This window comes from Patagioenas fasciata, chromosome 1 (assembly GCF_037038585.1).
Source record: "Patagioenas fasciata isolate bPatFas1 chromosome 1, bPatFas1.hap1, whole genome shotgun sequence".
Taxonomy (NCBI): Eukaryota; Metazoa; Chordata; class Aves; order Columbiformes; family Columbidae; genus Patagioenas; species Patagioenas fasciata.
The window spans coordinates 159304436-159321398 of NC_092520.1; the positions used below are offsets into that span (position 1 = coordinate 159304436).

Below are 16963 nucleotides of genomic sequence, written 5' to 3' on the forward strand. Positions count from 1 at the left end.
GGATAAAGATGAAGATGGGAGGGATAAACATATCAAACATACAAAAAATAATACACAAAATCCCAGGAGCATCATCAAAAAAAAGAGTAAGTTGCCTCAAGCTATTGCATGATCCTTAGAGAAAGTTCCACTGGTCTCAAGTAGGTATGTTTTAAAACTGTTAAAAAGCCAAACACAATGGTTATGAGGGGTGCTCTCTAGCTTCATGTCTCTAATCAGTAAAAGCTTATTGCCTACAGCATATATCAGAAAAAAGGAAGAATTCACTTGTCTTATCACCATGTAGTCCTCAACTTCCACTCCTTGTGCTGGTCCTGATTCTGTTCCTTGCTGTTCTTTCAGACTACATGGTTCCCTTTAAGCATATTCATCTACTACAGCACTTTTTAAATAGGTCACACATTTTGTGAGTTTGGGATTGAATGTTCAACCATCTGCATAGTCAGCAAACACATAACAGCTACAAGCAGGATTTTTTAAAGACATTTAAGCTCAAAAAAAATCCTAAGCAAATTTGCATGGCAGCCAAAAGCCTGGGAATCTTCTAACTTTCACGTGGAAAATATCCTCCTGCCATCTTTCAAATCCCATTGGTTAGCTTTTTCATAGAATCATAGACTCATTTTGGTTGGAAAAGAAGCTCAAGATCATCGAGTCCAACCATAACCTAACACTGCCACTAAACCATGTCCCTAAGAACCACATCTATGTGTCTTTTAAACACCCCCAGGGATGGTGACTCCACCACTTCCCTGGGCAGCCTGTTCCAGTGCCTGACAACACTTTCCATGAAGAATTTTTTCCTAATATCCAATCTAAACCTCCTCTGGTGCAACTTGAGGCCATTTCCTCTTGTTCTGTCACTTGTTACTTGGGAGAAGAGACCAACACCCTCCTCACTACAACCTCCTTTCAGGTAGTTGTAGACAGCGATAAGGTCTCCCCTCAGCCCCCTTTTCTCCAGGCTGAACAGCCCCAGTTCCCTCAGCTGCTCCTCATAAAACTTTTGCAAATAAATGATTTTTAAAATAGGCAAAACACCAAACACCAAGCAAACACAAAAAATAAAAACCCTACAAAATAACAACCAACCAAACCCCAAAAAACACCAAAACAAAACACCAAAGCAAAAAAACTCACACAAGATTCTCTGACATGAACAGGAAGTTTATACAATGAACAGTATCTCGCATGACCTGTAATTGATTTCAGCCCTTGTCCTCCCCACAGTGACAGGGCTGCAGGCCCAGGCTCCCCCTGTCCCCTGTCCTGTCTCTTTGTGTGCCCTGTCCCAGGCCTGCCAGGTGCTGGGCTCCATGGGAAGCTCCTCAGCAGGATCTGCCCCTGCTTCAGCCTGGGGCTGGCACCAGCTCTTTCCCGTGGTCAGTCCATTCTCACGAGCATAGGCTTTTTAGACTTTCCTTAAGTGCTCCTGTCACAGCCTTGTCCCCCAGTTCTGCTGAAGGGACAAGGCTCGCTCAGCTGACATGTTATTTACCTGCTTTACTTTCCCTGGATTTGGACCCTGAACAAAATAAGTTTAATAATTCTCAAATATTAGTGAAGTTGCCCTACTTCAGCTCCAGCTCCACTTGTTTTCAGTATAGCTATGCCATCAAATTTACGCATTAAATGTCCCAATAACCAGGCCATCACACAACAGTAATGAACAATTACAACAAAGCTTAATTTCCAGAATTCCTTTTTACTCCGGTCATCTATTTACTGTCACTACTAACTCAAGCATGAGAGCTATACTTTCAGAGGGCTTGCAGGATTTGCCTTCATATACTAAAATCACAGTATCACAGTATCACAGTATGTTTGGGATTGGAAGGGACCTCAAAAGATCATCTAGTCCAATCCCCCTGCTGGAGCAGGAACGCCTAGGTGAGGTCGCACAGGAATGTGTCCAGGCGGGCTTTGAATGTCTCCAGGGAAGGAGGCTCCACAACCTCCCTGGGCAGCCTGTTCCAGTGCTCTGTTACCCTCACTGAGAAGAAGTTCTTTCTCAAATTTAAGTGGAACCTCTTGTGTTCCAGCTTGATCCCATTGCCCCTTGTCCTATCATTGTTTGCCACTGAGAAGAGCCTGAGTCCATCCTTGTGGCACTCACCCTTTATATATTTATAAACATTAATAAGGTCACCCCTCACTCTCCTCTTCTCCAAACAAAAGAGCCCCAGCTCCCTCAGCCTTTCTTCATAAGGGAGATGCTCCACTCCCTTAATCATCTTTGTTGCCCTACGCTGGACCCTCTCCAGCAGTTCCCTGTCCTTCTTGAACTGAGGGGCCCAGAACTGGACACAATATTCCAGATGGGGTCTCACCAGGGCGGAGTAGAGGGGAAGGAGGACCTCTCTCGATCTACTGACCACCCCCCTTGTAATACACCCAAGGATGCCATTAGCCTTCCTGGCCAAAGTTAGGATGAAATCTACTTAAGTTTTACCAAAACCTAAGACATATCTACGGTGTCAACACTCAACTAAAAAGTAATCTTCAAAGAGGCTTCTGTGAATTCTGTAAAAGGTTGGATTTGATTCCTGAATTCCAAAATCCACTTTGCTATGTGTAGATAAGCATGCTTATAGGCAAACTGAGGGAAAAAATATTACATGAAAAATAATGCGAGCTTTAAACAGTGAGTTAACAAGATTGTCCAAGATAATTACTGACAACAAGATTTACATTATCTGAGATGAATAAATGTGCATTGTTTAATGCATCTGTCAGTAGTAGCCCTTTCTTCTTGCAGAACACTGCACAGTTCTTTATTTACACTTCCCAAAATACGTTTCCTGCTTAACAGGTAATGTTGCTAGCAAGTTTTGAAGGCAAACTAAATGCGTATTCTCTATGGAGTACATAGCATAGCCATGAAAAACAACTGATACAACAGAAGTCTGTAAATTTATAAAATTACATAAAAGTCTATAAAATTCTTACACTCCACATACTTGTCTAATTTCCATTGCTCAGTTGTCTTGACTAAACTCAGTAAGACATGAAGTTTATATGTGCCTCACGGATAAAGCTTTGTAAGATCATGTCCTAAAATATTACTACAGAATTAGAGATGATCACTTTCAATGGGTGATTGATCTCATTCTCTTAGAGCAGGATGGATCACCCTCTGGAGGTTACTGCTCTTCCGTGACCAGGAAGGGTACCTAGATCACTAGATGAGATGTGTTTTTCCTCATATTAACCCTAAAATTATAGCTTAGAATTCCAAGCTTCTCATTTATTCAGGCAGAAGCTCCTTTACCATGGACTTTCCTGGCACAGGTAGATTTCCAATTTGTTCAGATATTGTGTACAGGTTTTATAGATTCTGCTTAAAATACTCCAGCATCTGTCCATAGTTCCTTCAGCATTATTCTTGCTTACAAATCAATCTCATTTATTTGGTTGGACTTCAAAATGAAAAGGAAGGAAAATCCAATAATTTAATGCTCTACTTTTTTTCACACAGCTGAAATGAGTATTTTGCTCAGCACTCTACTTTCACGTGATATCTTCTTCGATCTTACAAACACTGTTACCACAGTGAATCTTACCAATTTTTTCATCTCATGGAAGGAAATAACTGTATAGAAACCTTTGTTTATCATAATTTCACACAATTCCCATTGTTATTGCAAATTTGTCACATCAGTGTACTGAACCAGCACACTAATGTCCCAAATAATTTTACTTATGCTAAACAAATGAATTTACTGTTGAGATTAAAGTTTTTCATGTGACGCTCATTATACATGACTTTATATATTATAGTATATTATAACTTAAATGGAGTCTGACTGATGTTACACCAAGGAATGGGGCCCATACCTGAGAATCAGGTATGGGGGTTTATTTTTGCAGGTGTGGATGTGAATGAGTGGATGAATATGCTTTCAAATATGAAGGTATTTGTATGTCTGTATATTGCAGATACACCTCTCCAAGAATGATGGAAATAAAGCAGACCACAGAGAAGAAAAAAATATGAAGTGCTCTTATGCTAACATTTGCTCTTTCCTTCCCTATAGAGAGCAAATACTTCAACAGTGAAGTTAATACACTGAGCACCGCCACTAGCCACGCTGTTTTCTTTTCAATAGCAAGCAAGGTTTCAGGAGGAACCCACTAACAGTGGGAGAGTTCCTAAGGTTTCTAGACAGGACAGGACAGCTTGTGCAAACACAGCCTCTCTATATAGCCTGGGAACGATTTGAGATTCCCCACCCTTTCTATTAGGAGGAAATTACCACTGCCAGACCACAACAATGCGGATAAACACCAGTGCCTAGAGCCTGCATAACTCAGGTAAACACAGGGCTTCCTGATGTGATGGAAACCACTGGGCACTTCTTTCAAGTCATTCTTCTTACACAGTGTCAGATGTGAGTGTTTAAACAGTCAGCATTTCCTCAGTGAAATAGTTATTCTTTGGGTCAGTTAGGTTGGGTTAAGTTTTCTACGTTTTTAGGAGTAATCTTTTTAATGTGGGCTTCTGGACACTTGTTTGAACAGTTCAGTGCAAAATGGCACCTGATTTGGAAATATGTCTTGGGATATTTTACAGCACCAACCCACTTTTTACATATAGCTTTCTTACAATCCACTGCATTTTAAGTTCATGTTATAAGCCCAAACTCACAAAAACAAAGAGCCAAGCAGCGGTCAAGGGCAGAAGACAGAAGAGTGTGTCTACTGAGTCCATGTTTAAATGGAGCAGTGGGAATGCACTCAGGATCTTGATCCCTTGATCATTCACACTGGGAACTTTGCCTGAATAAACTCTGTTTCTCTATCAGCACATACATCTTAGTTTGAAGAGTAGGGGTGTGAGTGGAACAGGAGCAATATGGCCCTGGTGCTTACCTGGTAAGGTGCTGAGGCACCCACCTGGAATTGGGAATTGCTACTGAGTCTAGTAGTTTGGACTCTAGAAAAAAGTCAAACTCCTTTATGTCTGTCTCTGTCTTGTCCACAAGCCCTGTAAACCACTTCTTTAACATTCAGTCTTCCAGAACAGAGTGTTGGCTCTCTGCACAGGACAGTGATTTTCATTCCTAATGTCTGGCAGTCACAAATATGGACTCTGGCATATTTGGAAAGCCTGGCAACAATTTACATGAATAATAAATTAAGCTATTAAAGATGCAATTGGGAATGGATCCAAAAATCACAGAATGTATAACAGGCAGTTAGATGGCCATTAGCAATTAAAACGCAATTGTCATCTCTACTTAGTACTAAGGTAAAGAACCACGTATTTCCATTTTGGCTAAAACCCTCCATAGTATTGGCATTTGGGAGCCCAAACTGTATTTCTGGAAACCTCTAATCATAACACTAATCATCTATTCTTTACATACCAGAAAGTAACAATAACTACAGAGGTGACCAACAGACAAATGAGGTGTTTCTTAAAAAGTTATGAACCCAAGAGCACAGATCTAGAAAATGGAGTTCCTTTTTGTCTTTTTTTTTTTTAATACATCTCTTATGATTGCTATGCAATTGCAGTTGGTGTATTTTGCTACCCCAGTATTACTTTTCATATTACCCATTACCAGAGCATTTAAGAGCTGGTTATCTGCTAGCTTCCTTCCATACCTGCTAAGGTTCTTTCTACAGAACGCAGCCATAGGAATAATTTCTCAGTTTGGCTAGTTGTCATACCTCATTTTTTTCTTTCAGCTTTGTGATCATAACAATGACAGGGCTGTCTTCTTGCCAAACCATCTGCCAGAAATCATTCACGGTATTAATCATGGGTCCCTGAGTTGCAATGAAAGCCTTCTCTTTACCTCCGTACCCCTGGTTTAGAAACAGATACAAAAGCATTTACTTAAAATTCATGTGGTCGACCAAAATTGCAGGTGAATGTTCTAGAAGAGTAGAAAAATGAATCTGGAATTAGAAAAAGAAAGTTATTTGAACTGATAGCAGTTATGACTAACAGTAGAGTAGATCAGAAATTTTTCAGTAGAACAGTTTTTCCTCTGGAAACTACTGATTCGATGAACCGGAATGGTCCTGAGAATACATCAATCCCTTTCAAATTTCCCTGCTTACTTGGCTTCTTCTGTCTTAATCTGTTTTCCAAGTTGTTGGGGCTTTCCATTATCCAGCAGTACTTTAATCCATGATTTATATTGCTGAAATGTTTACAAGATAGTTTACAGTCAACAAGCCACAGAAAAAAAAAAATAAATCAGAACTATAAAACTGGTTTGTATTAAGATTTGTGGCAGGAAAAAAGATTTAAAATACTGGAATGCTTGTGGCGTCAAAGACTGCTGTGGATCTTTGCTAAGCACAAGCACTTTTATGAGACCTTATAGGAGGGACAACATATCAGCATAGGGAGTCCTCATATACACAAGTATATAGGAGGTCAAAGAAAGGTTAGGCAAACAGTGGGGAAGCAGAGGAAAGGGAAAAGCAAGAAGAAATGGGAAAAACAAGAGAGTGCCTTCTTATTTTTCGAGTGAGAAGGAGAACTTGTGAGTTTGCGCAGTGACAGGGTAGGGTGCACAATAGTAATGCAGATGAGGAGAGCCTGGCAGTGGCTGACAGGGAGGAGTGAATGGGGAATGGCTGGAGGTGGTGGGGGAGCCTCTAGCCATCAGTCATGCTTTTGTGTTCCTTTCTCCTTGACAGCTACTACTCCTTGCATGAACCAATGGGATAGATCTGGTCCAAACAGTCCTCCTTCTTCTCACCAATCTACCTCCGCTTAGTTACATGATGATATCTTTCATATCAAACACTGAAAGTACAGGATATAAAGTGAGGCAGGTTAAGGGGCATGGGGGTATGTATGTATACATTAACGTACTGTTATTTCAGTAAGCAACATCATTGTAGAGCTCTGGGGCCAAATTTTACATTTTTTCCAGCTGAGGATCTGGTACACAACTGTTAATAAACATTCCATTTTGCAGGTAGAGAACTACACTCCTAAAACGTGACTGAAGTAGTGTCTTAGTAGTCTATTCAGCATACACTGTACCATGGGATCAAGAAGGCTCAGGGTCTGTGTGTCATCGAGAATTATAACACAGATGACACTTAGAAATAATGTTTTCCAATGGGGTTCACGCTGGTAAAGTCATGTAAGCATTCACTATAGGGAGTAAAATGTGAATGAGTGTGTGTGCTGGTGCACATGTGTATATTTAACACATCTAGTTTTGCTCCTTTTCACAAACTTGTTACAGTATTTTTTTAACTATTTATTTGATGATTTCAAGACTATAAATTGATATAGTTACGCATGACAAAAACCCATCACCACTGAATTTGTTTTTTGATAACATGATTGCAATGAGCAACCATACAGCTTATATTGCTGTTGACTCAGATTTTCTCTTTACCAAAATACTGGTCTCTGTCACTGTTAAAAGGTAACCCTCTTTTCCTTACTATAGGGCAGTAGGACAATATTAAACAGTAAATACAGAAGTAAACAAATAGTAATGCACGTTTCTTAATGTTTTTTCCAAAGTATTTGATAAATTGTTTTCTGATTGCAACCATTTTAGTACATTCATGGCTATGTGGTCTTTTTACAAACAGCTCATGAAACTATTTCTATCACGCCAATGCAGACAAAAATATTAGAAATTATCAGTGAAGATGGGTAGGAGTAAAATGAGTGGCACCTTGGCAAAATCAGCTGTTCACGTGGAAAATCAAATACTGTCTCAAAAGCACATGAAGAGTGTACATTTACTTACCCTAATGTAGTTAGCATTTATGTAGGTACTCAAGGAGTCAGATGGATTTTTTGGTTTCAAATACACTCTGCTTAGAGGATCTAAGAGCACAAGGAAGATGGAAATTGAAAAGAAAACCCATAATTAGAAGATTTCTATAGAGAGTCAAAGACTTGTTGAAGAAAATAATCTACTGTTACTTGGGGTTGTCAAGCACTAAAGCATTTTGCATCAAATTCTTCCTTCTCCAAAGGATCAATATGTGTAATGAAGGTATCTCAGCAAGCTGTGGGCATTGAAGCAACACTATCAGGTCTGGGCAATGTTCAGCAAGGTCTGGTCTACCTGTGCTGAGTATCAAGCTGACCTGCCTAGACTGTCTCTGAAACCTGCATCATATCACTGTACGATGCCAGATAATTAACCAAGTCCTTTGGATTCAACTTTGATATCTTTGCCTGAAACTGTACTGTTCCAATGACTACCGCTGAATATAAATTAAGAAAAGCTCCCTCTGCCTGGGATGAAATCAGCTATGTGTTTTTCTACCAATTTAAGTTCACTGTAAGGGGCTGGACTAGGTAATCCATATCCTTCCCTTCAGTCCTGTGTTCTCATCTGAGACAACTTGTGACCATTCATATGTACAAGACTGGAGACACAATGCCAAAATACAGGAACATTTTCCTTCACGCTCTTCTTTACTCCATTGTCTTGGATGATCTAGAACGGAGTGGGGGCCAGTCCTGTTGAGTATACAACTGAGGGTTACTAAATCCCTCCTGCAAAGAAAGTTTTTGCTTGCTCCTTTATGGTGACGTGATCCTCCACGTATTACCTTTTTGGAATTAAAGCCAGTAAATTCCCAGTTACACAGTGTAACAGAAAGGGATAAGGAGAGGGAGGGTAAGGTGCCTATGTTGGGGGTGTCTAGGGGCACACTTTGACTTTCTTTACATCTTCTCTGAAAAAAAAAAATATTCTACTATTAACAAAATCATATGGAAGTATTTCTGTGCTGAAAAAAATAATCTTTTCTTCTGGCACTTTTCTTAATTAATTAGAATCAGCAGCTTTTTGACAGTATACTTACACCTGTTGGATTGGAAATAGTCTCTGGATAGCTGCTTTGCTGGATGCAATCTAGGCAATGTATTCAAAAATAGGTATGTGGATGTGAACTGGAGAGTGGTACAAAACCACTATTTATTATTGTGGCCCTGCTGTTTACACAAGAAATATATAATTGATGTACATACACTGTAGCAAAAACTGGTATTTTCAGAGTTGCTTTTGGAGTTCTTTCATAACTTTTCATCCTGTTCCTAAGAACAAGATAAAACCTTTGCAAATCAAAGGAAAAGGAGGGATGATCCCAAACATACTTTATGTCCTTTTCCCACTGGAGGTCACCGGAGTGGAGCCTTTGCAGGACTCAGGCTGGTGTTTTGGAAGTATGTTTCTTAATCTGTGCAAATGAATGCATGACTTGTAGTTCAAAATCGGTGCATGGAAGTCTTGCCCTCTGCATTAACAGCACAACATGAACTTTAGTTAGCTTGTGTTAAAATCTCTTTGTACTAGCTTTCCCAACTTTTTCACTTAGAGCTTTTTTTTTTTTATTTTATTTTTTTTTTTCCCCTTAACAATATGAGGACAGGAAACCTCTCATTCCTTTTCAGCACAGAGTGATTATTAGCCATTTCCACAAATGCCTCAGGCTACGTGGCCTTGAAAAAACACCCGCTTCCTCCATCTCACACAATGCCTCTGATTCTGGTGTAGCTTGACCCCTACCTTAAAAAACCTCTTCCAAGCAGATTCAACATCCAGTTTAATTACGATGTCTTGAGAGAAATCCCTCCCTTACTAAGGAGCACCTAAATCAGTTTCACAATTTCTGAGACCTCCTTCCAACTCCAATCAACGAAACAAACACTTCTTCCGAATGGGAATATTTTATAAATTAACAGTCCTGATGAGTTATGAAATAGGTAAGTGCTGTAAACTCAGCTCTGAAATGAGGAAAACCTAAAGATCCAGAGCCACTAAGCAATCAACAGACACAAATGGAAGTAATTAGTTTCCTCCTGAATGACAAATACCTTGGAGGTAATAATCTTTTCCTTGAGGATGGCAAAGTCGGAGAGTCTGAAGCTACAGCAGAAAGACACAGATGGTGGTTGCAAGGCTGAATTCGTCAGTGTTTGTACAGTATCTCGAAATGCAGCAGAGCTGTTAAGCACTTCTAATTACTAATAAAAAATGTATCCTACAATTTTGACTGAGGCAAAACTACTGCTGTTTTCTTCCATGCATTTAGGAGGTCTGGAATAGCTCTCCTGTTAGAGTAGAAGAAACATCCTCTAACTCCATCTTTAAGAAATTAATATTGGCCTGAATTTACCAGGCTGGAAGAACAAGAGGGTGTTAAAGGGGCTGCAGCTTGTCCCCATGAGATAGCCCAGCGCAGGGAACAACCTGGGCTATATGGTGGCACTGCTGGGCAACCTCCCCCACTGCCATCGATAGTGGAGCTTCATCCACTCCAGGAACACCACTTTGTCATGAAGACCCAGGGCTTTGTCCCACAGCAAAGGCTGTACTCGTATGGTGGGTATGATGTGCTGTGGTTGCTTTTTCGTCTTTCATTTTGACTGTAACTATGTTCTGAATTCTTTGGAGTATGGATGTGTTAGCATTTGTAGCATTTCCAAGATAAGTCATTTGTTACTCCTAGTCCTGTCCTAGTTGGCTTACCAACAGTAGGACTGAAATACTATGAGAAGGACTGTCCTTAAGGTATTTCTCTTTTGTGAGCAGGAAAAGAAGAAGAAAATTTGGTAAGGCAGACTGCTCTAACACTTGCAGCCCAAAAGATCATAAATCTTTCAGATATTGAAACATTTTGAAACTCATTCACCTCTGTTTTACCTGGTTTTGCTTGCAGCCTATAAATGAATTATGGATACTGCTATTATAATATTTGGTAAACACTGTAATGCAGGACGTGGAAGAATCATACCAGACTGAACTCCTAGTCTCTGCCAGGTGGGGAATAGGTTATTAGACTTGCAAATAATACAGCTGCCTCAAAACGCCTCATGTATAGAACACCTGTAAACTATGTATCATTTTTCAATCTCATCTGAATAATTTCCTGGCACTTACGATATGATCTGTGATTTCTCAATCGAAAACTTAACAGCTTTATCATGGTGAGCACCTCTGCATTTTAAAACATGCTTCAGCATTACAAAATAGTTTCATTCATGCAAAGGGAATCTTTCTTATCTACTAAAAATAAGGTCTGCCTACTATCCATTTACATTTCTAACTATGCAGTCTAACAGATAAATTATTATAACACTGGCTGTTTACAAACTGTATAGCTATTATGATACTGGTGACCACAACTAGGACACATTTTGTCAGCTCACATAGATACACAAAAATGCTTTGATGTTGAATGTTGAATGATGTTGAATTCCACTAAGATTAAAGAGCTTTTCTCATTCTGCTTTGAAAATATTATTTTTTTTTCTTTAGTCTTTGAAACCCTGCTGGTGATTCTATTGCCTTCATTATGGAGTAGGACTGGAGCAAACACAACCATTCGTAGTCAAGAATGTAGTGCAAGGTAGCAGGAAAATTCTCAACATCAAGAGAACAGTTTTCCAGCACCTGTATATAAGCTTGCATAATAAAGTGCTTTGTTCCTATGATCTAGATTTAACTTTCCCCTTGTCTTTAGCTGGAGTGCCAGAGACAGTTTTAGTACAGGCACTTCAAGCCACAGCTTGTGGATCTGACCCGCCAAGTGCTTTCTACCTTCATGTTATTGTGAATCTGCTGTGATGGTGTGAGTGCTTACACACAGGATTTTGCCCTGAGGGTTCTCTTCAGAAAGGGGTAAGGAATGACACCCAGGTACCTTGGATGTGTTGCACACGTGAAGATATCCACGGAATAGCGTTAAGCCACTTGGTCCTTTGTAAGCAAGAGCCCAAGCATGCTCTGGAGGACCACAGGAATTCTGCTTCTGGTTTGAGGTGGAAAAGTGTGATAGGAAGGGGAAAGGATAGAGGGCTTTGAAGCTGAGGTCCTGCTGTGGGGACATGTAGCGGGGGCTGCAGGAGATAAGCAGGCAAAGCTGAAGATATGGAGTAAGTGGATGAGGAGGGAGCAGCGGGGCTGGTGTTTTGCCACAAGGATGTGACTGTGGTGAGAGACTGGGAAATCTGTGTGCAGCACTGGGAACCCGCTCAGAGGGTGTGAGAAATGCTGTAGGTGTGTGGCAGAGGGAAGACGTCTGAAGATACGGAATGGGGTTTAACGGGACCAATGTTGGGGTCGTCATCAGGAGGAAGGATGGAGAAACAGTGATTTTAAGGAACGGTTTAGCCACCTTGCCTCTGATCCCACATGGTCTCCTCATTAGTTGTGTTAGCATATTATCATGAAAAAAATAACACTTAGAAAACTTTATGAGCATCCTAGTGTTTCCATAAGAGTGTTGACTACGTCACACTGCAACTGAAACATCTTTCCTAGAAATGCAAAATTTCCTGCACTTCATAGTTTTCCATATAGAATAATTTTCATTAGGCATTCATTTTATTTCACGTGAATGTGTTTGGCTGGGTAGTATCTATTAACGTGAACCTGCCCTCATGCACCCTGTCACAGAATTATCTCTTAAAAAATGAGAACATCCTCCACAGTGCAGAGGGTGGAGCTGGCAGGACTGGGAATTTTTAGGAGATAATCCACCAGCTCAAATGTCATTTGTCACCACAGGTGCCCTGATTCAGGAGACACACCCAGCAACGGGAATGGAAAAGCTGGGTGTGCGAAGCAGCGAGTTGATATCATCTGAGCAGGAAACCAGGAAGGCTGCTCTATTTAATCACTCAAATCATTTCCAAACCCTCTCAGGCTGGGTGTGGGGTGTGCGAGTATTTATTATGAGCGTGTGCCTCAGTCCTCAAAATATCTTCTTTGAAAAAGCCTGGTGCTAACACACAACAGACCTTTTGATTTCTATCGGGGCGGTTACAAAGCGCCTGTCAGTGAGTAGCTGTGGTGCACACAGGCAGCCTGCTTGGACTCAAAATGTGCCGTGGAGTTAGCGGAATGTCCCAGCTAACTGGAGGTGAAAACACAAAGGCATGCTGGTTCTCAAACCTCATCAGCATCAACCACGGCACAGCTGTCATGTCCCGATTCAAAACATGTGCTGCATTGAAATAGGACTCATCGCATTTACAAGGCGTTGCTGAAGGTGAACCTGATGGTGGTTGGGGCAGCTCAGACGTGAGATGCTACGGGAAGAGAGAACTTCAAAAAATCTGCCCCTCGGGCGGAGGGAGGCTTGGTGATATCCTGGCTCCACTGCAGCTGATGGCAAAAGTCCTGCTGTCGTCAAACGGGTCAGGATTTCACCCGCCGTGTACATCCTGTTGACACTGGGCCAGATTCTAAGGGACTCTAAGTTTCTGATTATTTGACATATAATTTGAACTCGGTTACTTACTTTCTTTAATTCCCTTCAACTTTCCTCGATTGCACACAGATGCATGCAGCTATTGGTTGCAATAGATGAGCTAACCTTGAAGACAATGGAAATTTTGCTGGGTGCTGAAGAGAAATGAAGACTCCACACAAGTTTCTTTCCCAGCTAAGTATCACATTTCTGAGACTTATCTAGAGACTGAAGGCCATCAGTTTTCACTAATTTGACTGCAAGGCCTTTGTAGGATGTGAACAAATCACAATGCTTTCAGGCTTGCTGAGAGAAATCTTGTCATTTAAAGTGTGTGAATTTGCATTACCAACATCTAACATAGGCCTACAAGGACTTTATAGAGATGATTAGAAAACAAATTTCTAGTTGACAGGATATGCTGTCATTTAAAAAGTATTCTTCATGCCAAACCTCAGCAAAGGGATGTGTTTAAATTTTTCTGTGGGAGTGTTGTCCAATGTTTTTAATCACTGAACTTTTTCACTTTGGTGATGTCAAAATTTGTAAAAACTGAACTCTTCATGTCTATATTTAGTGCAGTGTTAAAACTGCCACCTACTTTGACACTGAACACAAAACAAAATTATTAATAAAAGAGGAATGGAATATCTCATTATCCCCCAACAAATGGTATGAAAATAGTGGAATTTCAGATAAATGTGTATTTTGAAGGAAAACTATTCCACTGAAAAGTTTTCAATCGCCTCTAATTATAACAAAGCAATTGTTAGGTGGTCAGAAATAAAGAATTTGGGCCAGCAAAAATACAGACACAGTATAGCGAAGCAATAACAACTTAGAGCAATGATGAGGCAGCACTGTGTGAGAATGTTTTTCTTACTAATATAAACAGATTTCCACAAAGCCAACTGGTGCATGAAGAAGAAAAAGAAAAGCCAGCACACCAGAGGACTTATAAAGATGGAAGTTCACCACAAGAAAGGATGGAATGCGCTTGCTTTTTTTGTAGCTTGGGGCACTTAATGTTGGAAGGGATCCCAAGTAGCTTGACCCAACCAGAGAGAATTCAGTGACTGCAAGACGGTGTGGGCTGTGATGGAGGCAACAGCCTTGGTCCTCTCATCCTCCAGACTGGGGGAGCTACTGCGAGGCACAGCAGAGCTGTCTCTGCCCACCTGCCTGAGCTGTCCTCCAGAGAAAACCAACATGCGCCCAGGCATGCACCCAACATGCATCCAGTTTTTCAGTATGTGGTTGGGATGCTGCCAAAGTGTGCACCTACAAAGGCAACCACTGAGAGTTCTGCATTTGCCAGTCCTACAGCGCTGGGTTTTTGTTGTCTTTCTACATATAGACTATAAATACACTTATGAATAGGTACACAACAAAGACAGTTAGATTTCTGCAGCAATACATTCTCAAAGCAGGACTAAATGTCATAGCAGGAGACCATGAGCTAACTCACTTACTTGGTAAAATTGTTTTATAGCGGTTTTTAGTTCCGTGACTTGGGATGTCAATTTCTTTGGGATCCACAAAATTCATTGGTATTTCCTATAAAAAATAAATTAAATCAGATTGTTGATTCCAAAGGGAGTCATGCAGGAAATTATCACCATAAGGCCATCTGCTGTTACACAACTGTCTTTTGACATCAAAGTTATTAAGAAAAAAGTGGTTCCCACCTCAAGCCTGTCAACACCCTTCCTTTAATAAACACAGGGAGCTGCATATTGAAGGAGTGACTTCCAAGGAGTACTTCTGATAAATTATTAAAAGCAAAGTTTCTACAGGATTGGGAGAGAGGTTAAAATGCACAATAGTTCTAGAAAAGTGGAGTTGAAAAGTGCAATACTGTAGCAGAAAAGCACAACATTTTACATAATTAGGGGAGGAACTTTCAAAATAATTAAATATATAGCAAACATTTTTTAAAATTTTGTGTAAAGTCCTTGGCAATGTCAGTGAAAGACTTCCCTTGCTTTTTATAGTAACTGCTAGAATGAAGTGCCTTAGTCTTTTGCATTTGGTGACTCAAAAGAATAATAAAATTGTGAAGCTATTTCTCTTGATTCCCATCGTGAGCTTCTAGTGACTGATCTGCGTTCTCTTATTTAAATAGGCAGATGTGCAAGTAACTAATGTGACAGTTTGCTTGAAGTTCCAGAAATATACAAGTGATCAACTCCTGATCAGCTTAAAAGTACTATTATTCAAATTGTTTGCCAGCATGAAAAGTAAAAATCCTCCAGTTTTTCAGTGAACAAAATTCTTCACTTGGTCTAAGGGTGGGAAGAATAATTTTGATGTTGAGGTCTTGAAACATTGTTAGTGTTCTTACAATTGAATATAAACAACTCTTTGAAAAACGGTAAAATGAAACATAGTGTCTTATTTTGGTTTTTGTTTTTCCTGATTGTGGGGGACATTTTGCCAACCAAAACAATCTGGCAAAGTCACATTAAAAATGCTTCAGTTGACTCAAATCTTATTTTTCTATTGATATTTTTTGGCCAACATTATTTCAATTATCTTAGGGTAAGGTGGAATTTGATCTTCAGTATATTAATACATCTATTTAAAAGCCCAGAGACTTGAAAACTTCTTTGCTAGCCTGGGACTTTTATCCAAAGAAACAGTGGCGTATTAAATAATTACCTCTTACAGACACACAGGAACATGAGGAGGCACAAAAGGTATGTTCCCACTCTGCTCAATGCAAACCTCCTTTGACTTGTGCCACTGGAAAATTTACTTAAGGATTTTCCTGTAAAATCAGCTGGTTTCTAACTCCGGAGGTGCAGGCCTGCCCAGGCACAGATCACATGCATGGCCACCGTTCTTCAGGCCCAAGCTTTGGTGCTGTCCGGCATGACTGGCTGCTGTGTGTTTTTTCTCAAAGAACAGGGACGAGGCCCCATATGCTTGCCAAGGATGCACGGAACAGCAGATGTTTACATGGGTTCACCAAGCAGAGGAAGACACCCTCTTACTTTTCTGGTTGAACAGAAGGCAAAGTTAAGTAAAATTTAGATGGGTCATAATGAATTGCTTTGATTCTTTTCTGCTTTCCAACTTTGCTCCTGAACATCTTTCTACATGAGGCACAACTTCCATGTTGGTTTTTGTTTCTATACCTTCTCTGCCTTATGCCTGTGTGTTGAGTGGACCTTTAGTCATCTCTCCCTCACTCAGTTTCTTCCTTGATCTCTTAATTCAAAAGAATGACTCTCATTTCAGGCCAGTCAAAGTGTTGCTGCTAAGATGCACCTTCCTTGCAGGTACTTCACCCAATCCTTTTTCAGCATCTTGTACTACCATCCACATAATGCCCATGGTAAGTGCATGATCTTCTCACTTGTAAGACTCCATTCTTGCATAAACCTCATCCCCATTCCTTCAGGCTGAACCATCTCACCTCTGTCCTGCTTCCGATGCCCCTTCCTCCTCCATGGAACTACCAAACAAGCTCCTGCTCCCCCACCCCATACCCACCTCTGCCTTTCACCCTTTCCCAGTGGTGACCTGTGTGAAACTCCTCCCCTTGGCTCTTGGGCTCCGAATTGTTCTAACTGGCTCCAGGATGGGCCAGTGGCTGACCTTGAGCTTCGCTGGTTCAGTTCTGGCTTAGTATAAATGCCACCAGTGTGTGGTTTCTGAAAGGTTTCCCTGAAGAACTATATAGCACCTGAGAGAGAGCAATATGTTAAGCCTGTGTTTGATGTGATCTACATCTGTTGTCTACAGAGATTGGAAG

The 16963-nt window shown here is 40.5% G+C and overlaps 1 protein-coding gene across 2 annotated transcripts in view; it reads right to left on the bottom strand.

The window, feature by feature from the left end:
• Nucleotides 1–16963, bottom strand: part of PTPRR (protein tyrosine phosphatase receptor type R) — a 152622-nt gene that overhangs the window by 15166 nt on the left and 120493 nt on the right. For both annotated transcript variants that reach the window (XM_065862807.2, XM_071799205.1), the window contains 3 exons: nt 14676–14760; nt 7740–7819; nt 5677–5814 (listed from right to left, as the gene is read on the bottom strand). In XM_065862807.2, coding sequence (XP_065718879.1) covers nt 5677–5814; nt 7740–7819; nt 14676–14760 — 303 coding nt within the window. The remainder of the gene's footprint in view (nt 1–5676; nt 5815–7739; nt 7820–14675; nt 14761–16963) is intronic.